General features: G+C 44.6%; 1 protein-coding gene across 8 annotated transcripts in view; it reads left to right on the plus strand.

The window, feature by feature from the left end:
• ENAH (ENAH actin regulator) overlaps positions 1-23,241 on the plus strand; it is a 199,504-nt gene that overhangs the window by 111,748 nt on the left and 64,515 nt on the right. For all 8 annotated transcript variants that reach the window (XM_090047874.1, XM_090047902.1, XM_090047938.1 and 5 more), the window contains exon 3: positions 1,370-1,547. In XM_090047874.1, the coding sequence (XP_089904000.1) occupies positions 1,370-1,547 (178 nt within the window). The remainder of the gene's footprint in view (positions 1-1,369; positions 1,548-23,241) is intronic.

Here is a 23,241-nt window from a genome sequence, read left to right on the forward strand (position 1 = left end):
ACCTCCCATAGGAATCAGTGGGTTGACCTGGTGTTTGAAACACGCACCCATGTGTGCCCCACCCCCCAAGCACTCAACGATGTAGATTGACCTGGTGCACGGCCGGCACCTGGAAGTCTGTAAGGGGTCATGCAAAATGCACTCCCTGACCCCTTGCCCTGGAGCCCGGCATGGGTACTACATTTAGGAAGGTACCTGCAGGTATATAGAGACAGGAGTCTCGGGCCCGGACGACTACTGCAAGCCACCCGCAGGGCCAATCCACATGCTTCCCCCGCCTGTCCAGAGGCAAGTCTGGGCACCTCGGCAGTGCACGTGGGCCTGCGGACAGGGACAACCAGCACCAGGATGACCTGGAAGCCCAAGCCGGGTGGCAGTTTCAGGAGCCTGGGCACAAATCCAGGTTCACCGCAGTGACTGGCCTGAGGGCCTGGAAGGCCCTGGGGTGCTTCCAGATAATTCCAGCAGGGACATGGGGGCCTCAGGGTCAGTGCCCAGCGACTCCTACAAGCAGAACCAGGTGGTGGCTGGCCCTGGCTGGAGTGGCATGAGGCTGGGCAGCGCTCCAAGAGGCCCGGTCAACCTGGAAGTCCTGAAGGGGACAAGGTGGAGGCCCAAGCTGGGCAGCAGTATTAACCCTTAACTTGCAGCTACTTACAGAACATTTTAAGTTTAACGTGGCTTAACATTCCACAGATTTCGTATGGTCTAAGTGTAACATGTAATGTTACCTGTGGTTCCAGGAGCACTCTTAATTTTTCCTCCCCTTCTGTGCCCAGTTAGTCTTTCCTTTGGAACTGATGAAGCATAGATCAAGAGTTTGTTGTACACAACTTCATATATTCAAATGCAGAGTTTCATGCTTTACAAATCATTTATGCTAAAATTGATCGAAGTGTCAAAATTAAATATTTTTCTAAGCTTAATAATAGCAGTTTAACATTCTGTTGAGATAAAAGGGTAGAGTATGTACGGTTTGTTTTAGGCTGTCTAAAAACTGAAGAAGAAAATATTGAATAGGATTGCATTAAAATCTGTTCTCTAACTTTGGAAACAGTAAAATTAAGTATTTTGTAGAAACTGACGCATCACCATTTGGCTGCAAAAAATTCCATGATAGCATACTGGTACTTTTGGCTGTCAGTTTTCAGCACAGATCTAATGCAATGTTGGGACCAAGGTGTAAAAAGGAGCAGCTCTTTACACTTATTATGAGTAGCCAAGCGTTAAATTTAGCAATAACATAATGCAAGAGATTTAGTAAATACAAATGACTACAGAAAAGAAGCTGAAATTTGTGAGGAATTATAAACAAAGTACATATTTGAGACTTAAGTTGTGCTTAAAAGTATTTACTTTATTTTCTTAGGTGGTAATAAATTGTGCCATTCCAAAAGGGCTGAAGTACAATCAGGCTACACAAACCTTCCACCAGTGGCGCGATGCTAGACAGGTGTATGGTCTTAACTTTGGCAGCAAAGAAGATGCCAATGTTTTCGCAAGTGCCATGATGCATGCCTTAGAAGTATTAAATTCACAGGAAGCTGGTAAGTCTTTTCTGCTGTTTGTTGAAATATAGAGATTAGAGATGCAAAAATTAAACTGAAATGTTGGACTGTCTTGAGATTTTTAATAAATGTATGCAGATGGACTGGGGGAGGATGGAATTGGGTTTTTGGAGGAAGATTTTATTCCTTTAATAGAGATGGTCTTCCAGCTACTTCATTTAATTGGATATTTGCCTCGCTGAGTGCTTCTCCTAACTGGGGAATGACTCCACTCATCAGTCATACAAGTAGCATTCCTGACGAGTATGTCTACTCGTAGTTTATTTTTGTCTACTTGTAGAAATTTGAACTACTTCTGCACCCTTTCCTAGAGGAACCTTTAGAATAGCTGTTATCAACCTTTTCAGGGTCAGGGCACTCCACCACCTTTTTGAATGTAGCGGCATCCCTGGTTGAGAAGGACCGGTGCTGCCTCAGCTTATCTCAGTGCTTTGCAGCCAGATTCTGCTGCCTTCAGGTAAGTGCCCTGTGCACCTGCTGCGCAATCAGCCTGGGAAGGGCTTTGGCTTATGCGCACAGTTCAGCTGCATTAGAGCTCTGATCGGCCTAAAGCAGGGAAGAGCTGCTTTGTGCTGTGTATTCCTTCCTGGTTTGGCTCCCTCCCCCGTTTCCTCCTAGAACATGGTGGGGGATGGCCTGCTTCAGTGTTATCAGAGCCCTAATGCAGAAGGAATGCAGGTGGGGCAGCTTTACTGCCATGGCAGTAGCACCTGTGTTGGAGTACCCCTGAGGGGTCTTGGTGCTACAGTGCCCTGAACTACTACATAGGACAAGCCTAAGTTTAGGCTTAAGTTCTTCTACACTAAGGTTTCAGGAAATACTGTCTTTTAGGGTAATGTTTGCATGCTAGAACAGTGGGTCATACTATGGAATGGAAACATGTCTGTACTGTTGAGATTTTTCATGGACATATAGTAAATTTCAAAGTATGTGCTTAATTATCTGTTGTATATAATATGCACAGGTCACAAATAAATATAAATTGTGCAGTAAGCTCCACGTATAGTAAAATGTAAGTCTTAAACCTTATTTCAAAACCATAAATTTGTTAATATATACATTTGTTAAAAGGACATTCAGAATGTATTAGAACACTTAAAACTCCTAACTTATCTTTACCCTAATCTCAAATCAAGTTGTTTAATTTTTTTCACTAATGGTTTAGCTCAGTATTTTTTCAACCCATGATGGGTTGTGACCCAAAAGTGGGTTGTAAGAATATATAAAAATGTTGCAAACAATTTTAAAAATGGATTCTCCTTTAAAGGAGAGAAACGTGGGAAACTGAGTTTTCCCTTGCAGGCTGGCAGAGCTCCAGCTTGTGAGGGGTTGCATGAGGAGACCCTTTCTCCTTCCCACCCCTTTGCCCCACACACTAGGGAGCTGTGTGGCCTGGGGCAGGGGCGGTGGAGTAGGAGTGAGGGGCATTCAGTTGGGACTGGCCATCAATGTTTACAAATGAGTCCTGGTACAAAAAAAGTTTGAGAACCACTAGTTTAGATGCCTGAATAGAAAATATACTGATCATATTTGAAGATAAGAACTGGAAGAGGTTGAAAATGCTTTGGATGGTAGTATTAAAATTGAAAGGAGTTTTAATGAGTTGAACTGGGTTATAGACAGCAAAGTAAAATTCAACAAAGGTGAATGCAAGGTCTTTGCTAGGAGGGGGAAAAATACGGTGGAGGAGGAGCCCAAATGCACAAATTTCAGCCCAAATATTTTTGTTTCTGAAGGGATAAAGAAAATCTGTGCCAACATCTGTTTGAAATATAACAGTTTTGGAATGCTTTTCTTCTTTGAGAAGTTCTTTATATATTTTTTTCATAAAGTCATGATCAGCAGAAATGTTACCTACTGTCATCTGAAATCTGCTTGCTTGCTTACTCAGCCAGCAAAAACATTTTATTACTGCCAGGAGTATTGTAGAATATTTCAAGTATGCCTCGTGTGTTAATTAAATTGTTAGAAACTGATTACACTTTTTAGCCATGGAAAGGGTAATGTCTCAAAGATTCAGATTACCTAGGGAACAAAAATGTGTAAAAATGAAGAATAACTCCAGCCTTCTAGTAGTTAACATATTGTTACAAAGAACTGTTTTCTGTCATAAACTTTTACTGTTTGTGTTTATATGTAGCCTCTTTTTAAAACGTTATAGGTTCCTACTTTCTTTGTTCTGTAACCTGTCTATATAATATGCTTGGGACCAGTATGAATATAAAGGAATAGAAAGTCAAAATAAATACTCCAAGTTCAATCTGTACTCAGTATTTAACTATGATTTAACTCTTAATATGAATTCTTACTTAGCCCTGAATGCTGACAGCATATAATCATATGCTGTTAAGCACAATGGGACTCTATTCTTAGTGGGACCTTAGGTAGTGCTAGAAATCATAATTAATATGATTATTATGAATTAAATGTGAATAGAGGCAGTGTAAACCTTACAGTAATTTTACAAATGTGCTACTGTATCTGATAGTATGCTAGTGTGGAGAAGCTGAACAGTGGTTTCTACTTCTTATAACAGTACAATGACTTTATGAGTAGTAGAAACCACAGCTTAACTATTCAGAGCTCAGGTGGAGTTTAGACTAGCAGAAAGCTAAAAACTTGATATGTAGGATCTGATCCAAAGCCATTATTAATATTATGAGGCTTTGGATCAAATATTGAGAGAATAACTCTGGAAATTTGTCATTTTAGCCTTAATAAAGCTACTTTTAAATACAATGTCAGATGGCAAGTTTAAGAATATCACTATGTGGTGAAAATCATTTAGCTTAAATAGTTCTTTCTTACATTTAGATTCCATCTCTCATGCAACCCCTCTCCATTGCCCCCACCCCCCACGTGGAGTTAGAGCAATAATATATACATTTAGTCATCGTCTTGCTGAGATGAACAAGCCAAGCTCTTTTAGGCTGTTTATAGGCATTACATTATCTACTGGGAGAATTCACTGTTCTACTAGTAGAAATGAAAAGCATATAAGCATTCACTCAGTTTCTCCCCAAGAGAAACATGCCCATTCTGGGGGAAGATCTTCCAGGTGTCAACAAGATCTCCCTTGTGAGGGGACCGCCCCCCCCCCCCGGCCCCTTTGCAAGAGTAAATGGTTGCATGCTTCTTTCCTGGTCTGGGAGAGTTGGGGGAGGGAAGAGAGTAGCAGCAACAGCTGCCTCCTGAGTCTCTCTTTCCTAAACCAGGCAGCCCCCCATTTGGGGAAGTGACTGCAGGACTCCATGGTCCTGACTATCAATATAGAAAATGGCTTTGAAAAGTCACTAAAAACTGTAGCTGTTTTCCTTGATTTCTCAGCTGCATATGATACAGTCTAGAGACAAAGACTCATTTTAAAGTTCTTGGGCATCATACCTTGTCTTAAAGTTGCTTGTTTACTAGACAATATGCTCAGTAATCAGTGGTTCTAGATTGTTTCTGATAACAGTAAGAGTAGACCACATAAATTGAGCAGTGGACTCCAGCAGGTATTAGCCCTTGCACCTCTGCTGTTTAATCTTTACATTCATGACCTCCTGGACACTTCCTCAAGAAAATTCATGTATGATGATGATATTATTCTCTTTACGCAAAACTCTTGTTTCTCCAGAGCAGAAATAATACTTCATCTAATCTAAATTCTTTAGATACCTACTTTAAGCAGTGGCTTGTGTGCCCAAACCCTTGGAAACTGAAAGTGTCTATATTTCACGTGAACAATAAACAAGTTAATTATAAATCCATTATTGTTTTCAGAAATCAGCTTCCACAATAGTATTCCAAAATATTTAGGAATCATCATAGATAGAACAATGCCCTATAAAATCACTTAACTATGACACCAGCTAAGTTAAAAACCTACAATAGTTTGCTCCAGAAATCCGCTGGTCCTTCTTGAGAAGCCGGTGCTGACGCACTGAGGAAAAACAGCCTTAGCACTGGTCTAATCTTTAGTGGAATACTGTGCCCCAGTCTGGTTAAACAGTTTCATAGTTAGTAGGGTCAGAAGGGACCTGAGCAGATCATCAAGTCCGACACCCTTCCAAGGCAGGAAAGAGTACTGGGGTCAGAAGACCCTGGCAGGGTGTCTATCTAGGCTCCTCTTAAAGACCCCCAGGGTAGGAGCGAGCACCACTTCTCTTGGAAGTTGGTTCCAGATCCTAGCCACCCTGACTGTGAAGTAGTGCCTCCTGATATCCAGCCTGAATCTGCTGTCTGTCAGCTTATGGCCATTGTTCTTGTTACTTCCGGTAGTGCTCAGGGGAACAGAGACTCTCCCATTGCCTGCTGGTCTCCTTTGGCCAGTTTATAGATGGCCACCAGATCCCCTCTCAGCCTCCTCTTGTGGAGGCTGAACAGGTTCAAATACTGTGCCGTATCCTCTTAGGACCTGCTCTGCTGCCCCCGATCATGTGAGTGGCCCTCCTCTGGACCCTCTCAATGTTGTCCACATCCCTCCTGAAGTGCAGTGCCCGGAACTGGATGCAGTACTCCAACTGGGGCGTGACCAAGGTCGCATAGAGGGGGAGGATCACCTCCTTGTAGCTTCTTGTGAGGTATCTGTGTATGCATGACAAGGTGCGGTTAGCCTTTCATCTTAAAACACTGGCAGCCCATGTTCATCTTTGAATCAATAATGACTTCAAGGTCCTTTTCTGCCTCTGTGCTGGCGAGAGGGAGTTCCCCAGGCTTTAGGTGTGCTGCTGATTCTTTCTCCCCAGGTGCAGTACCCTGCACTTGTCAGTGTTGAAACCCATCCTGTTCTCATCCACCCACCCCGTAACCTGTCCAGATCTGATTGTAGCTTGTCCCTTCCTTCTAGCGTGCCCACTTCCCCCCACATCTTAGTGTCATCTGCGAATTTGAACAAGGTGCTGTTCACCACCTCATCCAAGTCACTGATGAATATGTTGAACAGCGTAGGCCTGAGGACCGAGCCCTACGGAACCCCACTGCCCACATCCTTCCAGGTTGAAAAAGACCCTTCCACCACCACTCTCTGGGTATGGCCCTCCAGCCAATTGGCAACCCATCTGACCATGTAGGGATTGACACCACAGTCGCCTAATTTTTTAATGAGAATGGGGTGAGAGACAGTGTCGAAGGCTTTTCTAAAGTCCAGAAAGACTATGTCCACCGCGATGCCCATGTCCAAGGATTTAGTGACCTGATTATAGAAGGCCACTGGTTGGTCTGACAGGACCTGTCTCTGATGAACCCATGTTGTTTGCTCCTAAGTGTACACTCCCCTGCTGGTCCCTCACAGATGTGCTCCTGGATAATTTTCACAAAGAGCTTCCCCAGGACTGAGGTAAGACTAACAGGCCTATAGTTTCCTGGGTCCTCCCTCCTCCCTTTTTTGAAAATGGGGACCACATTGGCCTTCTTCCAGTCCTCTGGCACCTCGCCAGAGCACCACAAATGCCTGTAAAGCTGTACCAGAGGATCTGCAATGACCTCTGCTAATTCTCTCAGCACTCTGGGGTGGAGACCATCAGGACCTGCTGATTTGGATGCATCCAGTCCCACCAGGAGGTCCCTGACTAGGTCCACTCCAACCCTGGGCCTTTTGAGCACTCTTGTCCCTTTGACCCTTGTTGAGATTGCCACCCTTTGAATATGCAGGATTGTCTCCTTAAGGAATGACCACTCTTCTTGGACTGCCATCTCCCCTCCCCTCCGGGACCTCAGTCTCTCCCTGACTGATCTCCTTACCTCATTGAAATCTACCCTCCTAAAGTCCCAGGTTACTGTCTTGCTGCAGGCCTTTGCTGCCCTGCACTGGATGATGAATTCCAGTAGGCAATGATCACTGTCGCTCAGGTGATCAAGCACCCGCAGTCCCCTCACCAGGTTGTCACCTGTGGCCAGTACCAGGTCTAACAGAGCATTTCTCCTGGTGGGACTGTGCACCTCCTGGGTTAGATGGAGGTCCTGTATCTCGGCTAGGAACCTACGTGAGCAGTCAGACCTGGCTGACTGCTCTTCTCAGCAGATGTCCGGATAGTTTCATAGTTTCATAGTAGCTAGAGTCGGAAGGGACCTAGGTAGATCATCTAGTCCGACTCCCTGCCTTGGCAGGAAAGAGCAGCGGGGTCAGATGACCCCGGCAAGGTGCTCATCTAACTTCCTTTTAAAAATCCCTAGGCTAGGAGCCTGCACCACTTCCCCTGGAAGCCGGTTCCAGGCCCTAGCCGCCCTGACTGTGAAGTAGCGCCTCCTAATATCTAATCTAAACCTACCCTCCGCCAGCTTGTGACCGTTATTCCTGGTCACTCCTGGCAGCGCACGGGGGAACAGGGACTCCCCCAATACCTGCTGATCCCCCCTGACCAGTTTGTAGCAGGCCACAAGGTCCCCCCTTAACCTTCTCTTGTGGAGGCTAAACAGGTTCAGGTCCCGTAGCCTCTCCTCATAAGGCCTGCCCTGCTGACCCCTGATCATACGAGTGGCCCTCCTCTGGACTCTTTCCATATCGTCCACGTCCCTCTTGAAGTGTGGCGCCCAGAACTGGACGCAGTACTCCAGCTGCGGCCTGACCAGTGCCGCATAGAGGGGGAGGATCACCTCCCTGGACCTGCTCGAGATGCATCTGTGGATGCATGACAGGGTACGGTTGGCCTTCTTGACTGCCTCCCCACACTGCCGGCCCATGTTCATCGTGGAGTCAATGACGACTCCAAGATCCTTTTCCGTCTCCGTGCTGGCAAGAGGGGAGTTCCCCAACCTGTAAGTGTGGTGCCGGTTCTTCCTCCCCATGTGCAACACCTTGCACTTATCAGTGTTAAACCCCATCCTATTCTCATCCGCCCACCGTTGCAACCTGTCAAGGTCAGCTTGTAGCCTATTGCACCCTTCTAGTGCACCCACATCCCCCCACATGATGTTTAGGTCCCCCATGATGACCACATCCTTTCATAGTTTCATAGTAGCTAGGGTCAGGAGGGACCTGAACAGATCATCTAGCCTGACCCCCTGCCACAGGGGACAGGGGAGGGAGGAGGAATAATACCTCTTTTCTGCCCCTGTCACCTTGGGGCTGACATCTGGCCACACCCCTGTCTGCTCCTGCTTCAGCTAGGGGTATGGGGCCTAGAGGGGTGTGGCCAGCTCTGCTGTACTGGTGCAGAGAGCACAGCCCCACCCACAGCTGAAGAGTATGCCAGGATGCTGGGGGACTCTTGTTTAAGTTAAACTAGGAAGCAGTTTGGGACAGAAGTTGCATAAACCGGTTTGAACTCAATCAGTTAAGTCTGATACTACATTCAACCAGGTTTATCTCAAACTGGTTTCAGCCATTTTGAAACTGGTTTATGTGCACTAAACTTATGTTCTGTTACAGGTTTAAACCAATTTCTGATCACTTAAACTGGTTTATGTGTAACATCTGTCCCTATGCCCAATTGAATAAACATCCTAAATATTCCTAGTGCGTAATAGTTCTCTTGTGATCAACTAATACACACAAGTCTTTCTCCTCCTCTGCCATTTTCAACAGCCAACCCCCCAATTTATAGTGGAAACTTGTATTGGTCTATAGATAACATGACTTTGAACTTCATACTATTTAATCCCATTTCTATTACTCCAGTCCTCAAGGTCATCCAGGTTTTCCTGCATGGTATTGAAGTCAGACTAAAACAGTGGTCATCGACCAGTTGATCCTGATCGACTGGTCCATCGGGGAGCCCCTGACAGTTGCTTTCAGTCTGGCAGGGCTAGCACCCCCAGACTGAGATCGACTGTCAGAGGCACCACAATTGGGAGTGGTGGGATGCATGTGGGGAGCCGCCGGGACGTAGGAGCATCAGGATGCATATGGCTAGGCTGAGCCATGCCCCCTGCTGCCAGGGCCAGGCCGGGTTAGGGGGATGATCCCCCCCTCCACCACCAGGTGAGTGGGGCAAGTGCAGAGTGGAGCAGCTGCTGCCGCAGTCTGGACTTTGCGCCCCAAACCCTGCTGCGGCATGGGGCAGGCAGTGACAGTGCTTGTAGTGGGGCCATGGGGGGGGCCCTGCAGCCACCCAAAAATTTGCTGTAGCCCCCCCCAACCCTCCATCCCAGCACCGCCACCCCTGAATGAAGTGCAGCTGGGAACACCCTGATGCAGCCTCCCCCTGAGGGCATGGGGTTGTGTGCCCTGGATCTGCATGGGGGTGGGGTAGCTGCAGCTGAAGGCTGGGGCTGGGAGGCTGTGCTGCACTCTGGCTGAGGGTGGGTAAGGGGGCTACTACCCCCCCCCACCCCCGAAGCCCTACTCTTAGCTGCAGGCCAGGCTGTTCCTGGCTGCCTGACCCCAGTCCACAGCTGGAGCCTGCCCCACGCCACGTACAGATCTGGGGCATGTGCCCCCCCTAGGGTGTGTGTGCACGCCCCCAGATGAGCCCTAATCAACTCTGTCCTGCCCTGCTTTGGCTGCAGGGCCTGCCCCTGCTCCAGCCCAACTCTCTGTCACTGCCATTTGGGGTGGGGGCAGTGCAGGTTGAGGCCCCAGCAGTGAGAGGGGGAGTGGGGCTAGGGTTGGGGCCCCCCCATGACCCTTTCCCCTCCCCCTACCTCTTTCCCCACAGACTGGGGGGATGTGCCTCCAAATATTTTTTCTCCCTCTGCCTTAATCTGCACCCCTCCTTCCCTCCCCACAGCTTTACTTGCTGGAGAGGGGGGTAGATCATGGTTTACTTTTAAATTCCAAAAGTGAACTCCTGCTGAAAAAGGTTGGAGACCACTGGACTAAAGGAATTGCAGTTATCCTGATTGCTTCTCTGCCTCCTTAAATATAAGGTGCTGTGTTTGCTGTTCTTCAGCTGTTTAGTACCATGTATGCTTTCATAGATTGATTAAAACTTCTTGATACCAGACTTGTGATTTGCACGTGTCAGTTATTTTAGTATTCTGGGACAGGGATTATGTGTTCTCCTAACTTGAGTCCATTTGCTCTTTGAATGCTATTTCTACCTCAGATGTAGTAATTTCCATTTCTGTATATTCATTCCTAGTAGCTTATATGCTTTTGTCTCCATGTTCTAATTCTGAGTGTCAGTTCTATGAAAGAATTAGATGCTTAGTTTGGGGGTATACATTGATTTTTTTTTTTTTAATTGATCCCTTCATTTTATGCAACCCCAATTTTTTTTTTTAAATTTGTATAGCCAGAGATACTTTATTTCTTTTAATTTCCTGTGCAAGGTCTAACACACTTTGTCTTTCAGGCTTTTTTTTTTCCTGATAAGGTGGTGGTTAGTTTTTTTTAAATTATTGTTAGTCCTTGTAAGCTTCCTATTTACTCCAAATATCCCAAGTGACTGACCTATTCAGTTAGGTCTAAAATCCTTCCCTGTAAGGTTTCACACTCACCTTGCTATAAAAGTTCCAAATATTATTATTATTATTTTGTTTAACTCTCTCCGCATTCATGATGCAACTCAGCTGTGTAAAAGCAAGTACCTAAAATGCTTCATGCAAAGCACTTGAGATGTGAGGAATGGGAATATAGGAAAATGGTTAAATGAGTATACTTCTGATGTGTCCCTAGAACTCTTACATTATTGGTTTCTTGGGCCTAGTGCCTGGGGTCAGCTAATAGATTATTTGGTGTATTTTTGTTAACAGAAATTAGAAGCAATAACCTTTACAAATGTCAGTGTTCTGTGTTAGCAGAAGAAACTTTACTTGCAGTTAAGTTTGCTAGTACCTCTGCGCAATGATGGTGCCTTTAATTAACATTCACTATGTAGCTACATCTATCAACTTCATACTTGCATGTATGTTGTGGTTTTTTTGGATGACATGTATATACGTTGTAGGGTGTATCTATTTCAATCTTTTCATCAAGTTCGGCTAGTCTGGTTTGCAGTTCATCCTGTAAGCTGAATGAGGTAGGAATCATAAGGGACTTCAATCCCAGTCATGTGTTTCCCTTTCTAATGGCATTTCCTTGTTTTTGAGTGTTTGGCTTCATGACTTGAATTATTTTTCATTTCTGTATGTTTCAGATTTTTAATGAAACAGATCTTGTATTCACAGTTATATAATACATGCTTCACTACCTTATCACCCAGCAAAGCTTCAACTGCAGGTCTTTAGCTCTTTAAGACATACTATTACTATTTAAACTGAAGGATTACCTGCAGTAGTTGACACCAAGAACATGTGGTTAACCTCTGTGAAAGAGGATATGTAATACAGTGAAATGATTGTATATTCATGAGATTCTTTATGCATAACAAAGCATTGATAAATACTTGGATCTTTCAGATTTTCTGATGGACAGTGAGACTAGGTGGCTGAAGCTTAGAGTGGCCATATTAGGGATGTAGGCTTTAGTTTGTATAACTTTAATGCAATAAGAAATCTTGTTCGTTAATAAGGGTACAGAATTAACATCATCAGTTGATGTGAGACGTGGACACTTGCCTCCTGGTTCCCTGGTTCCAGTGTATATTCCCCAAGGTTAAAGTGTACTTTGAGGCAGTCTAACTTCTATGTCTCTGTGCCAAACAGAGCACTAGTACATGGCACACAGAGGAAGGCTGGGTTTTGTAGTAAAGCAAGAACCGTATCAAAGAAAACCTAGATAAATATGAATAGATTATCAGAACGCCAACAAATGGCACCTCTAGTCCCATGACTAATCTAGTCTAATCTAGTCTTTGAAGACCATGATGAATGAAGACACACCAAAACAATTTCCCAAAGGAAGGACTTGCACACTGGGTCCTGTGATAGACCTAATATATCTTTTCAGAGAGGGGCTACAGAGGTAGGGGAAGTACTTGACTACCTGTGTGGTTTTTTCCTGATGATAATAGAAGGAGCAGGGGGAATTTGTGGCTTGGGGCAGGCTGATAGAGCACTTCCATTTTCTTAGTAGGCTTCTCTGAAAAGATCCAGCATAGTCTGGAGTTTGTTCTCAGTGTGTGCAAGGATGGTACAGTTGCTAGCGTATTCATAGTTTCATAGTTGGTAGGGTTGGAAGGGACCTGAGCAGATCATCAAGTCCGACCCCCTGCCATGGCAGGAAAGAGTACTGGGGTCAAACGACCCCAGCAAGGTGTTCATCTAGCCTCCTCTTAAAGACCCCCAGGGTAGAAACCAGCACCACTTCTCTTGGAAGTTGGTTCCAGATCCTAGCTGCCCTGACCGTGAAGTAGTGCCTCCTGATATCTAGCTTAAATCTACCCTCTGCCAGCTTTTGACCATTATTTCTTGTCATTCCTGGGAGTGCTCAGGGGAACAGGGACTCCCCCAATGCCTGCTGGTCCCCCCTGACTAATTTGTAAACAGCCACTAGGTCCCCCCTAAGTCTTCTCTCAGTCTTCTCTTGTGGAGGCTGAACAGGTTCAGGTCCCTTAGCCTGACCTCGTAGGGCCTGCTCTGCTGCCCCCAATCATGTGAGTGGCCCTCCTCTGGACCCTCTCCATGTTGTCTACATCCCTCTTGCAGTGCGGCACCCAGAACTGGATGCAGTACTCCAACTGCAGCCTGATCAGTGTCGCATAGAGGGGAAGGATCACCTCCTTGGATCTGCTTGAGATGCATCTGTGGATGCATGACAAGGTGTGGTTGGCCTTCCTGACCATGTCCCCACACTGCCGGCCCATGTTCATTTTGGCATCAATAATGACTCCAAGATCCTTTTTTGCCTCTGCACAGACGAGAAGGGATTTCCCCAGCCCGTAGGTATGTTGCTGGTTCTTCCTCCCCAGGTGCAGTGCCTTGTACTTGTCAGTGTTGAATCCCATCCTGTTCTCATCCGCCCACCCCTGTAACCTGCTTAGGTCCAATTGCAGCCTATTCCTCCCTTCTAGCGTGCTCACTTCCCCCCACATCTTCGTGTCATCTGCAAATTTGAACAGGGTGCTTTTTACCCCCTCATCCAAGTCACTGATGAAGATGTTGAACAGTGCAGGCCTGAAGACTGAGCCCTGCAGAACCCCACTACCCACATCCCTCCAGGTCAAAAATGACCTGTCTACCAGCACTCTCTGGGTGTGGCCCTCCAGCCAGTTAGTGACCTATTTGACTGTGTAGGTGTTGACACCACAGTCCCCCAGTTTTTTAATGAGAGACAGTGTCGAAGGCCTTCCTGAAGTCCAGAAAAACTATGTTCACTGCTACCCCTGCATCTAAGGATTTTGTGACCTGGTCATAGAAGGCCACCAGGTTTGTCTGACAGGACTTGCCTCTAATGAACCTGTGTTGGTTGCCCCTAAGCATAAGCTCCCCTGCTGGCCCCTTGTGGACATGTCAGGTTAATTCTCTCAAAAAGCTTCCCCAGGATCGAGGATCCAGAAAGTGACAGGACAGGCAGTCAGGAGGGAAGAGCGAGGAAAGGGTTGTGGAGGGGCGAGGGGGATGAGTATCCATATCCTAAGAGGAAAACTGCAGGCAGCCTGATGACTCATCAGTTAGGCAATTCACTGCTTGGTTACAGTTGCTTCCTCCTTTCCAGCCTTCCAGGTGGGCTGCGTTTGTCTGGGCTTGCCATTGCAGCCTCCCTGCTTTCCTTGTCAAAGAGCCCCAGGACCAGCTCCTAGCAGCAGCTGTGTCTGAGCTGCTGTATTATTGGAACCCAGGGTAACCCTGAGGGTACTTGGGATGGCCTCAGGGGGTAGTTGTCAGCAGGTGCTGCCATGCTGCTGAAACTTTGACCAGCTGCTAGGGGTACATTGACCCCAAAAGGTTGAAAACCCCTGGTTTAATCTATATAATTTGAGGAGGGAAAACTTACTTTTTTAAAAACAATATCTACATCTCTAATCTTCTTCACCTGCATTCTCAGTAGACTCACTTTTATCTCTGAGGAAATTCTGAGTCCCAATGTGGTTTCAGGCCACTCCAAGGTATGATAAATATGACCTTTTTTGCTAGACAGCTGCAGAAGTTCAACAAGGAACACCAAGATCTTCATATGACATTTATTGACCCAAAGGCCTTTGATTCAATCAACAGAGGCCCTGTGGAAGATGGCAATGAATTTTGGATGCCTACCAAAATATGTTAATTTCATTAGACTTCTTCATGATCAAGCACCTACATTGAACACCTTCAAGAGTAAACTGGGTTCTTATCTTGCTGGGATCCTATGACTCCAGCTGACTTCCTGCCCTTTGGGTGGCGGGGCTGGACTCAATGATCTTTCGAGGTCCCTTCTAGCCCTAATGTCTATGAAATCTATGAATCTATGATGACATGACAGCAACTGTTCTAAGCAATGGCTCAATAATAGATACCTTTGCCATTAGAGTCAAGCAAGGATGCATGATTGAACCAACACCTTTTTTCATCTATATTGCAGCTATTCTGCATCTCATTGTTCTTAGACTTCCATCTGGAGTTACCATTCAGTACTGCATGGCTGGGAATTTCTATAACATCAGACAGTTACAATCCAAATCCAAGACAACCAGCCCTGCTGTTACAGATCTTCAGTGTGCTGACTGTTGTGTCTTGTGTGCCTACTCAATTGAAGAACTCCAGGTCACTCTTGATAATTTTAGTGAAGTGTATGAAATGCTTGGATTTACTGTCAACTTCACAAAAACCAAGATACTTTACCAACCTACTCCAAACTAACCAGCTATTCCCCCACATATTACAGTTGGAGGAGGGCAATCTTTGAAGAATATTGAGTGTTTCTTATGCCTGACTAGCCACCTTTCCCAAATAGTAAACATGGATGACATTCAACACCAGATAAGATCTGCCACTGTTGCTTTTAGATATCTCCAAAATTGTCTTCAGTGATCATGACATCAGGAACTGGACCAAACTTCTTGTCTACCAGGCTTTTGACATCCCTGCCCTTTTGTATAGGTGTGAAACTTGGACAACATGTGAGAAACACCTGAAAGTTTTGGAATGCTACCACCCGTGATGTCTTCAGAAAATCCTCCAAATCAATTAGAAAGACAGAAGAATGAATGCTAATTTTCTAATTCAAGCAAATAACAGCATTAAAGCCACATTTTTATGACACCAGCTTCATTAGGTAGGGCATGTCATAAGAATGAATGACAACTGGTTCCCAAAATAGGGGTCCTATATTTCCAGCTCAGCAAAGGTTACTGCTTTAGAGGTCAAAAGAAGAGATTCAAGGATTCCTTGAAGGCCATCTGAATAAATGTGGTATTAAGATCAACATCTGGGAGACTCAAGTACTGAATTGTCAGTAATGGCACAATGATGTACAACAAAGCATTGATGAATTTGAATAAAATTACCTCACTGTGGAGGTGGAGAGAGACAAAGGGAAAAAAGCTGTGACCTGACATCTCTAGGATCTGCTCTTGCCTCCTGGAAATATTTGGCATCTCTGTTGTTGATCTCAGATTGGACTTTTCCATAATCTACAGACTCACCAGTTACTTCCCGGTTTACTTGGAAGACTGTCATCCCCATATAAGAGGACTGCGGCCATGGTTGTCTGTCTATAATGCTTTATTCATGTTCTGATTGGCTGTCTCAGCAGCCAGTCAGAGTACTCTAGACAGACAGGAGAGACAGCAGAACACCTCCATGACAGTGGGGACTGGAGCCTCACCATAACAGAGGGGTCAGAGCCCCCCTCCTGATCTGCTCCTTGGAGCCAGGGGCCAGAGCATCCTTTTCTCACCCCCCAACAAGAGTCAGTAGGGAGGAGAGGTGGGGGGAGAGGAAAGGGTGGTTATTGGTAGCCACGGGTGCCACCCTGTGCCTGTGGCCGCTGCCGAGCCCGGTCCTACCGCCACCAGGCCTGTACCTGCCGCTGATGCTGGGCCCACAACCACCGCTGGGCTTGTGGCCACTGCCGGGCCTGCAGGCATGGGTCAGTGGTGGCATGGGTGTGGCAGCAGCTGTGGGGGGGGGGGAGCAGGCCCAGACCCAAAGCTGCAGGGGGTGGGGTAGGGGAACAGGCCCAGATCCAAAGCAGCAAGCAGGGGGCGCAGATCCGGGCCCAGCCCTGGAGCAGGGAGGTGAGGGGAAACGGCTGAAATGACGGGGGTGGGGGGAGCAGACCTGGCCCCAACGCTGGAGCAGATCCCCTGCAGCAAGGGATGGGGGGCAATGGGGTCAGGCCTGTGGCAGAGGTGGGAGGGGAAGGATGGGGAGCCCCAGCCCCGAACCCGAACTGCCTGAGTGGAAAGGGTTGGGCCTGAAGGGGGCAGGGCCAGACTAGTGTGAGGAGGTGGGGAATGGCAGCGCAGGGCCAAAAGCTGGATTCTCTCCCTGCCACCCCTCTCCGCTGTCATTTTTGATGAGCAGTTTGCTTATACATATACATATACATATAACAAGGCAATCTACTTACCAGTAAGAGCGACTGCTACATTCTTCCCCAGTTTCAAGATATTTTTTTTAGGATGCATCTCCATGTAAAAGTCATTGAAGTAGTCTATATTCTTAAAGTGGCAAGGGTCTGGGTAACAATTATTGGGTCTGCATTGCACCTTTCATGTTGTGTGCCAAAGAGAAAGCTGAGCTCTCCATTACTGCTATCTGATTTTTCCAGTAGCAGTTGAGACTTTAACCATATTCTTAGGCTACAAACCTGACCCAACTATTGTGGACACCATAAGTTAAAGGAACAGATAGTATTCCTGCATTCTTTTGCTACTTCCTGCTGCCAATCAATATTACCTCAAGGTATAGACAGACATAACAGTTGTATCTCTGTTCAAGGGTACAAGAATAAGCTAAAACCACTCCAACTTCAGCCATGAGTCATCCAGGGAAGTTCAGCTCACTTGTGTTGCTACAGGATTATGCAGGCATATGTTACAGTGTAACACTTGCTCTTAGCTTCTAAACTTTTAAAAGCTCCCCTTTTAACGTACTTGAAATGTATGTTTTGTTTGTTCACACCCTCAGTCTTGTTAGGATGAACCCCAATATTCTATTTTTCATCTATTTTCTAGTCTCACCTAGTCACGCGCCTGCTCCAGTGTGTTCTAATTGGAACTTGTTGGAAGTCTGCTCAATCAAGCAGACTTGATTAATCGAGTATGCAGGAGCATTCTGTTTAGAACACTCCTTGGTGTCTTGTGTATTTCGCACTCCCATACTTCAAAATGGCAGTGGGGGGCGCTTTAACTAAAAGTTCATAAATTAAGATTTAGATAAAGCAATCCCACCACCATTTTGAAGTGTCGGGATGTGCGTGCCCTTGGATCTGTGCGACGTGGGACAGGTTGCAGCTATGGGGTGGAGCTGGCGGTGCACAGGGCTTTTCTTGCTGGGGGCTGGGCTGGGAGCAGGCTCTGGCGGCACTGGGAGAAGGCTGCAGCCACCCTATATTTTACCACAGCTGTGCTCCCAGCTCCCTGCCGCCACCTTGCGCAGCCCCAGCTTCTCCTGGTGCTTGGGTGGAGGTGGGGTGTTGAGCTGGAGTTGCAGCAGGCAGTGTGGTGCTGGAAGTAAGTGTAGCTGCGGTGAAATCTGGGGTGGCTGCAGCCTCCTCCCAATGCTGCTGGAGCCTGTTCTGAGCCCAGCCCCTGCCGAGAAAAGCCCCATGGAGTGCCAGATCCAGCTCCACCCTGCAACTGCAGCCTGCCCTCGGGGTGCAAGCAGTGGCGGAAGCTACTCCCACCCAACGAGCAGCAGCTCTGTCCCATGTGCCCACCCCTACCTCTGTTGGCAGCGCCTGCACCTGCCCCATCCCTCACTGTGGGGGGCGTTAATCTGCGCGCCCCCCCCCCCCACGACCCTTCCCTCTCCCCTCTTCTGACATAACAGCTGGAGGCAGCTGTCCACGCTGCCAGCTCTCTTCCGTGCTGTGCTGCAGCTAAATTTATCAGCCCCATTGGGCTGATATCAGATACAGCCAGTTTTCTTCGTATTGGTACCAATCCGATATGAGACCAATGTATTGGTGCACCTCTAATCAGAAGGTTATCTGTCCCATAAATTGTTCTCCATTTTTAGATTGATGGATTTCAATGAGATCTTAAGAACCTGATATTTAAGGAGTTTTCTTAACTTTTTCAATAGTATTCATGAAAGTAGAAAATAACACGGGTTAGTAGTTGGCCAGATGGTTGATATCCAGTAATGAGTTCTATAGTTTTGGCTATACCAATGCTTCTTTTTAAGGTAGGCAGGTGCTAATAGAGTTCTGTGGTCATAGAAATATGGCCATTTGAGGGGTTTTTTTGTTTATTTTTGGAAACTCTTAATTTTGCCAGAGTTAAATCATTTAGTTTATAGCAAATGTTGAGTCATACTAATGACATTTTAAATACTTCTATATGTGGTCCAACCCTCATTCTTGATGACCACCAGACACTCTAAGTAATGTCAAAATGAGGTTATTTGTAAAACTGATGTTTTTGTACCTGTTTATGTACTCTAAAGCATTAAAAAGCACACTTAGCAACATTTTAAAATAAAACGTAATATACTGGCTTAATTATAATATATGATGAAATAAAGCACTATTGAGCATGAGCTGTTCTATGGATGAGTGTGTACCTTCTTGAGAGAGAAGGATTTTGCATCAAAAGGAAAAGTACAGTTCAAAGGATATTATTGATTTCCTTTGCAGATGGCTTCGATGCTTTCCATAGTCGAAAGGTTCTTGCTGTTCACATTGCAGGGGTTTTTTTATTTCTTCAGTCAGTCTTTTTTTTTCCATTATGTGCCAAGCTTTGTTTTCAGAGATCTTGATCATCACAAATGGGTCATATTCCAGGTTTAAGACAGTATTAAAGGGCTTTAAAATGTTTTATGATAATTATTAATACAGAAATCAGAGTGTTTTATATAGAAATATTACAACTTTCATTCTTAATCCATGTAATCTGCATAAATTTACCAAGTAACAGAAGGAAATGGGCTAAAAAATTCCTTGGGTCCTAGCAGCTGTCAATCTTCATTGATGTACACATGTTGGTTTCAGGTCATTTCAAGTAAGGATTCTTATTTGATACCCAAACTCCATTGTATTTGGGTTTGAGGGGGTCTGAATTAGCTATAGCAGTGAAAGGGAATGTGGGATCTTGACTACAAGGAAAGGAGATTTAACTAGCATCTCTAATTTAATGAGAAATGAAGGGTATCTTAATATCCAGTGTTTCTTCTTGAGGTCATAGCTGAATTTCCATTATTTCAGTTGAAGTTATTTGTACACAAAGATAAATCCTGACTTCTGCTTTTTAAGTATTTTACAATGCTCAGGTGCTTTAACTATTTATCTGTGCTACTTGCATGAGCTTTTAAGTGCAGGACTTTTCTCTAGCTCCTTTCCTAGTGATTCTGACATCATGGAATTTTTTTTTCATTTGGGCAGATCACTGGCTCTGCAGTATCAGTGTCATCAGCACTTTTATTGCTAGGAAACTGTCCTTGACTTAAATAGATTTTTATTAAAAATATGCTTCAGTCTATTTTAAGACGTGCATTTTATTTTAAATAGTACATTACATTGGCAGTTTCAGCATATATCCTTTAATAAGGATATTGTTCATTTTGAGTTTCCTATTGTATTTAAAATAATTTTCAAATACATTTAACCCCTGAAAGTATATTATTTTATTTCATCTGGCTTAACTGAATTAAGAAAATATTAATCTTCAAGAGGATAACTTACCTACAGTGATATTTTTTACTTTTATTTTTCTCAATCTAAATGTATGTAACAGTATTTTACCACTTTTAAATTCAAATTAACTAGGAGAATCCTGTTTAAGTATCTTCAGTTTTGCTGCACACATTCCTTTCTTTCACAGGCCAAGAAATATAAAAGAAAAAGTAAGACTCTTTAGTTGCTTGATTCTGAATTTATACTGTTATATATTGGTTGGACTCTTCCTGCAACAATAAATGCTTATATTTTTTATTGTATTTTTAATTTTATTACAAGTTGCTGGGCATGCTCTTCAGATAATTTTTGGATTTATCTGTGAAATGGGGGACCGTATTTTAACTTGTAAATGTTGGTTTTCTTACGATGACTTTTAGATCCCATGAAAATTTACAAAAGATTGTTTTTAAAAGATCCAAGTTGGAAGTTCTTTTACTTTTTTTATAGGTAAATGGTTCTAACATTCCTTCAGAAGTTGGATGGCTTATGCATCCCCCCAAATTGTTTTAAGATGAAAAATGAACTTTCTCTTTTTGTTTGTAACTTATATTTTTACATGCTGCATCATTGTGACAATAGATCTGGGATGAACTCTCCTACTAGTTCTGCAGGAGAGGAATCAAAATATAATACTTGCTTAGATACTATCTATATTATCAGCTGGGTTTTATGATTCTAATAGCCTTGAGTGTAGGGTACAGATATTTTAAATGTGAGAGTTTAGGGACCTCAACTAAATTGGGGGTATTCTAAGGAAGACAATCACCTTTTTCTCTTCAGTAGAAATTGTGATGTCAGTATAGTTAGGGGTATTTCATAGATGTTAGGGGCTGGAAGAGACCTTATAAAATCATCGGGTCCTACCCTTGGGCAGGAAAGACTGCTGGGGTCAGGTGACCTCAGCAAGGTGGGCATCAAGAGGCATTTTGAAGATTACTGATGTTTGTCATTGTCAACAATACTAAATATACTCAATATATTTTGATGTAAGAGTTTTTAGTGTGCATGATTTTTAATGACAGGCAATATAATCTGTATTTCATAGTTGTTTCATAGTTGGTAGGGTCGAAAGGGACCTGAGTAGATCATCAAATCCAACCCCCTGCCATGGGCAGGAAAGAATGCTGGGATCAAACAACTCTGGCAAGGTGATTATCTAGCCTCCTTTTGAAGACCCCCAGGGTAGGAGCGAGCACCACTTCTCTTGGAAGTTGGTTCCAGATCCTACCCACCCTGACTGAAGTAGTGCTTCCTGATGTCTAGCCTGAACCTACTCTTACAGTCAACTTGTGGCCATTGTTCCTAGTTACTCCTGGTTGTGCTCAGGGGAACCAGGACTCTCCTGTTCCCATCTGGTAAGTTCATAGACAACCACGAAATCCCCTCTCAGCCTTCTCTTGTGGAGGATGAACAAGTTCAGGTCCCATAGCCTCTCCTTGGGCCTCCCCTGCTGCCCCCTGACCAGGGGAGGCACAGCCAGGCCCAGGATCAGTGAAGACCCAGTCAGGGAACCTCTGATGGGACTAGATGTGTTCAAATTAGCAGGTCTTGATGATCTCCACCCCAGAGTGCTAAGGGAATTAGCAGAGGTCATTGTGGGACACCTGGCACAGCTTTACTAGCACTCATGGAGCTCTGGTGAAGTGCCAGAGGACTGGGAAAAGGTCAATATGGTTCCCATTTTCCAAAAAGGGGAGGAAAGTGGACCCAGTAAACTACAGGCCTGCCAGTCCCACCTCAGTCCTAGGGAAGCTTGCTGAAAAAACCATCCAGGTGCATATCTGTGAGGGACCAGCAGGGGAGACCACACTCAGGGGCAACCAGCCTTTACTGCTTTGATTTCATAAAGAAATGCAGAAGACCATATAAGAATAGGTTGTGCCAAATTAAGAAAATGGTACTCAGTTCCTTTTATCATTTAAGAGGCAACAGGAATTGTACTGCATTCTCTGCCACAGGTTAAATCCATTTATTCAGGAAATAGGCAGAATCTTTTATTGGATTAAGCAAAACAAAGGTTTCCAGGAATAAATACAGCTCATTTGTCTATATAGCAATGTAAAGCTAAAACTTGTCTGAAGTACAGTATTTTGACCATTTTGGTAAATAGGAGATTTCTTTGTTTTCTTGCATTTAATAAGTGGAAAGCTAACTAAGCTATTTCTTTGCCACTGATCAGTGGCTGGCTCATTGGCAGGGATGGTCTTCTATAAACACAGAATCAGTAGACATAAATGTAAGAGTATATACACTGTGATTTTTTTTTTTTAAAGTAATGTATTACATGAAGTATTAAAGCTAGCGGAATACCTTAGGAAAGCTGGAAATACTATCTTTCCAAATATCAATATGGTGCATGAATTTCTAGCAGTGATGAGGTATTAGCTGCTGTGACATTTTAATAGTATAGTACTGTTAAATGACTAGTGTGGATTAACCTTAGTTGATTGCTGGTTCTAATGCTCATTTTAAGAACCTTTGAAAGCTTTAATCAAGAACTAATGGGTAATTGTATGTCTACAGTGGTCAAAAGAAATCATAGCTCCTGATCAAGCTATGAAGGAAATGTGCCATGAATTAAGCCCTGTGCGGTTCCCGAGTGCCACTCCAATTCCCTTTCCCTGCCAGATCTGCTGCTCTGCTTTCTGTTTCTTACATTGTGCAGGGATCCCTGTCTGATCTGCTGCCTGCCCCATCCCTGACTTAACATGTCAGGGCACACACACAGTGACTGCCCTTGCTACTTGTGGCACTCATGCCACGGGCTGGACACCCTCAAGCCAGAAAACTGATAGCTAGCAAGGTTAAAGAGTTCAAATTAAAATGGTCCAAGTGGGGTTTTTTGTTTGTTTTCTTGTTTGGTTTTTAAGTCGCTACCCATGTGGGATTATGGTCAGTTATTGATAGCAGGTAATTTCTCATTTGAAAATCTGGTTCCCCCCCTTGTGGGCTGGAGAAGAGACTTTGGAAATAGGAACAGCTATACTAGCTTCTGAAAACAACAGTATTTTTCAGATGAGAGTTGTGCCTCCATAATTATACTATTATGGATTATTAAATTAAGGCTTGAGATCAAACTGGTCACGATTGCTTCTATACTTAGCT

This window comes from Crocodylus siamensis, chromosome 1 (genome assembly GCF_052110815.1).
Source record: "Crocodylus siamensis isolate JL-2025a chromosome 1, ASM5211081v1, whole genome shotgun sequence".
Lineage (NCBI taxonomy): Eukaryota > Metazoa > Chordata > Crocodylia > Crocodylidae > Crocodylus > Crocodylus siamensis.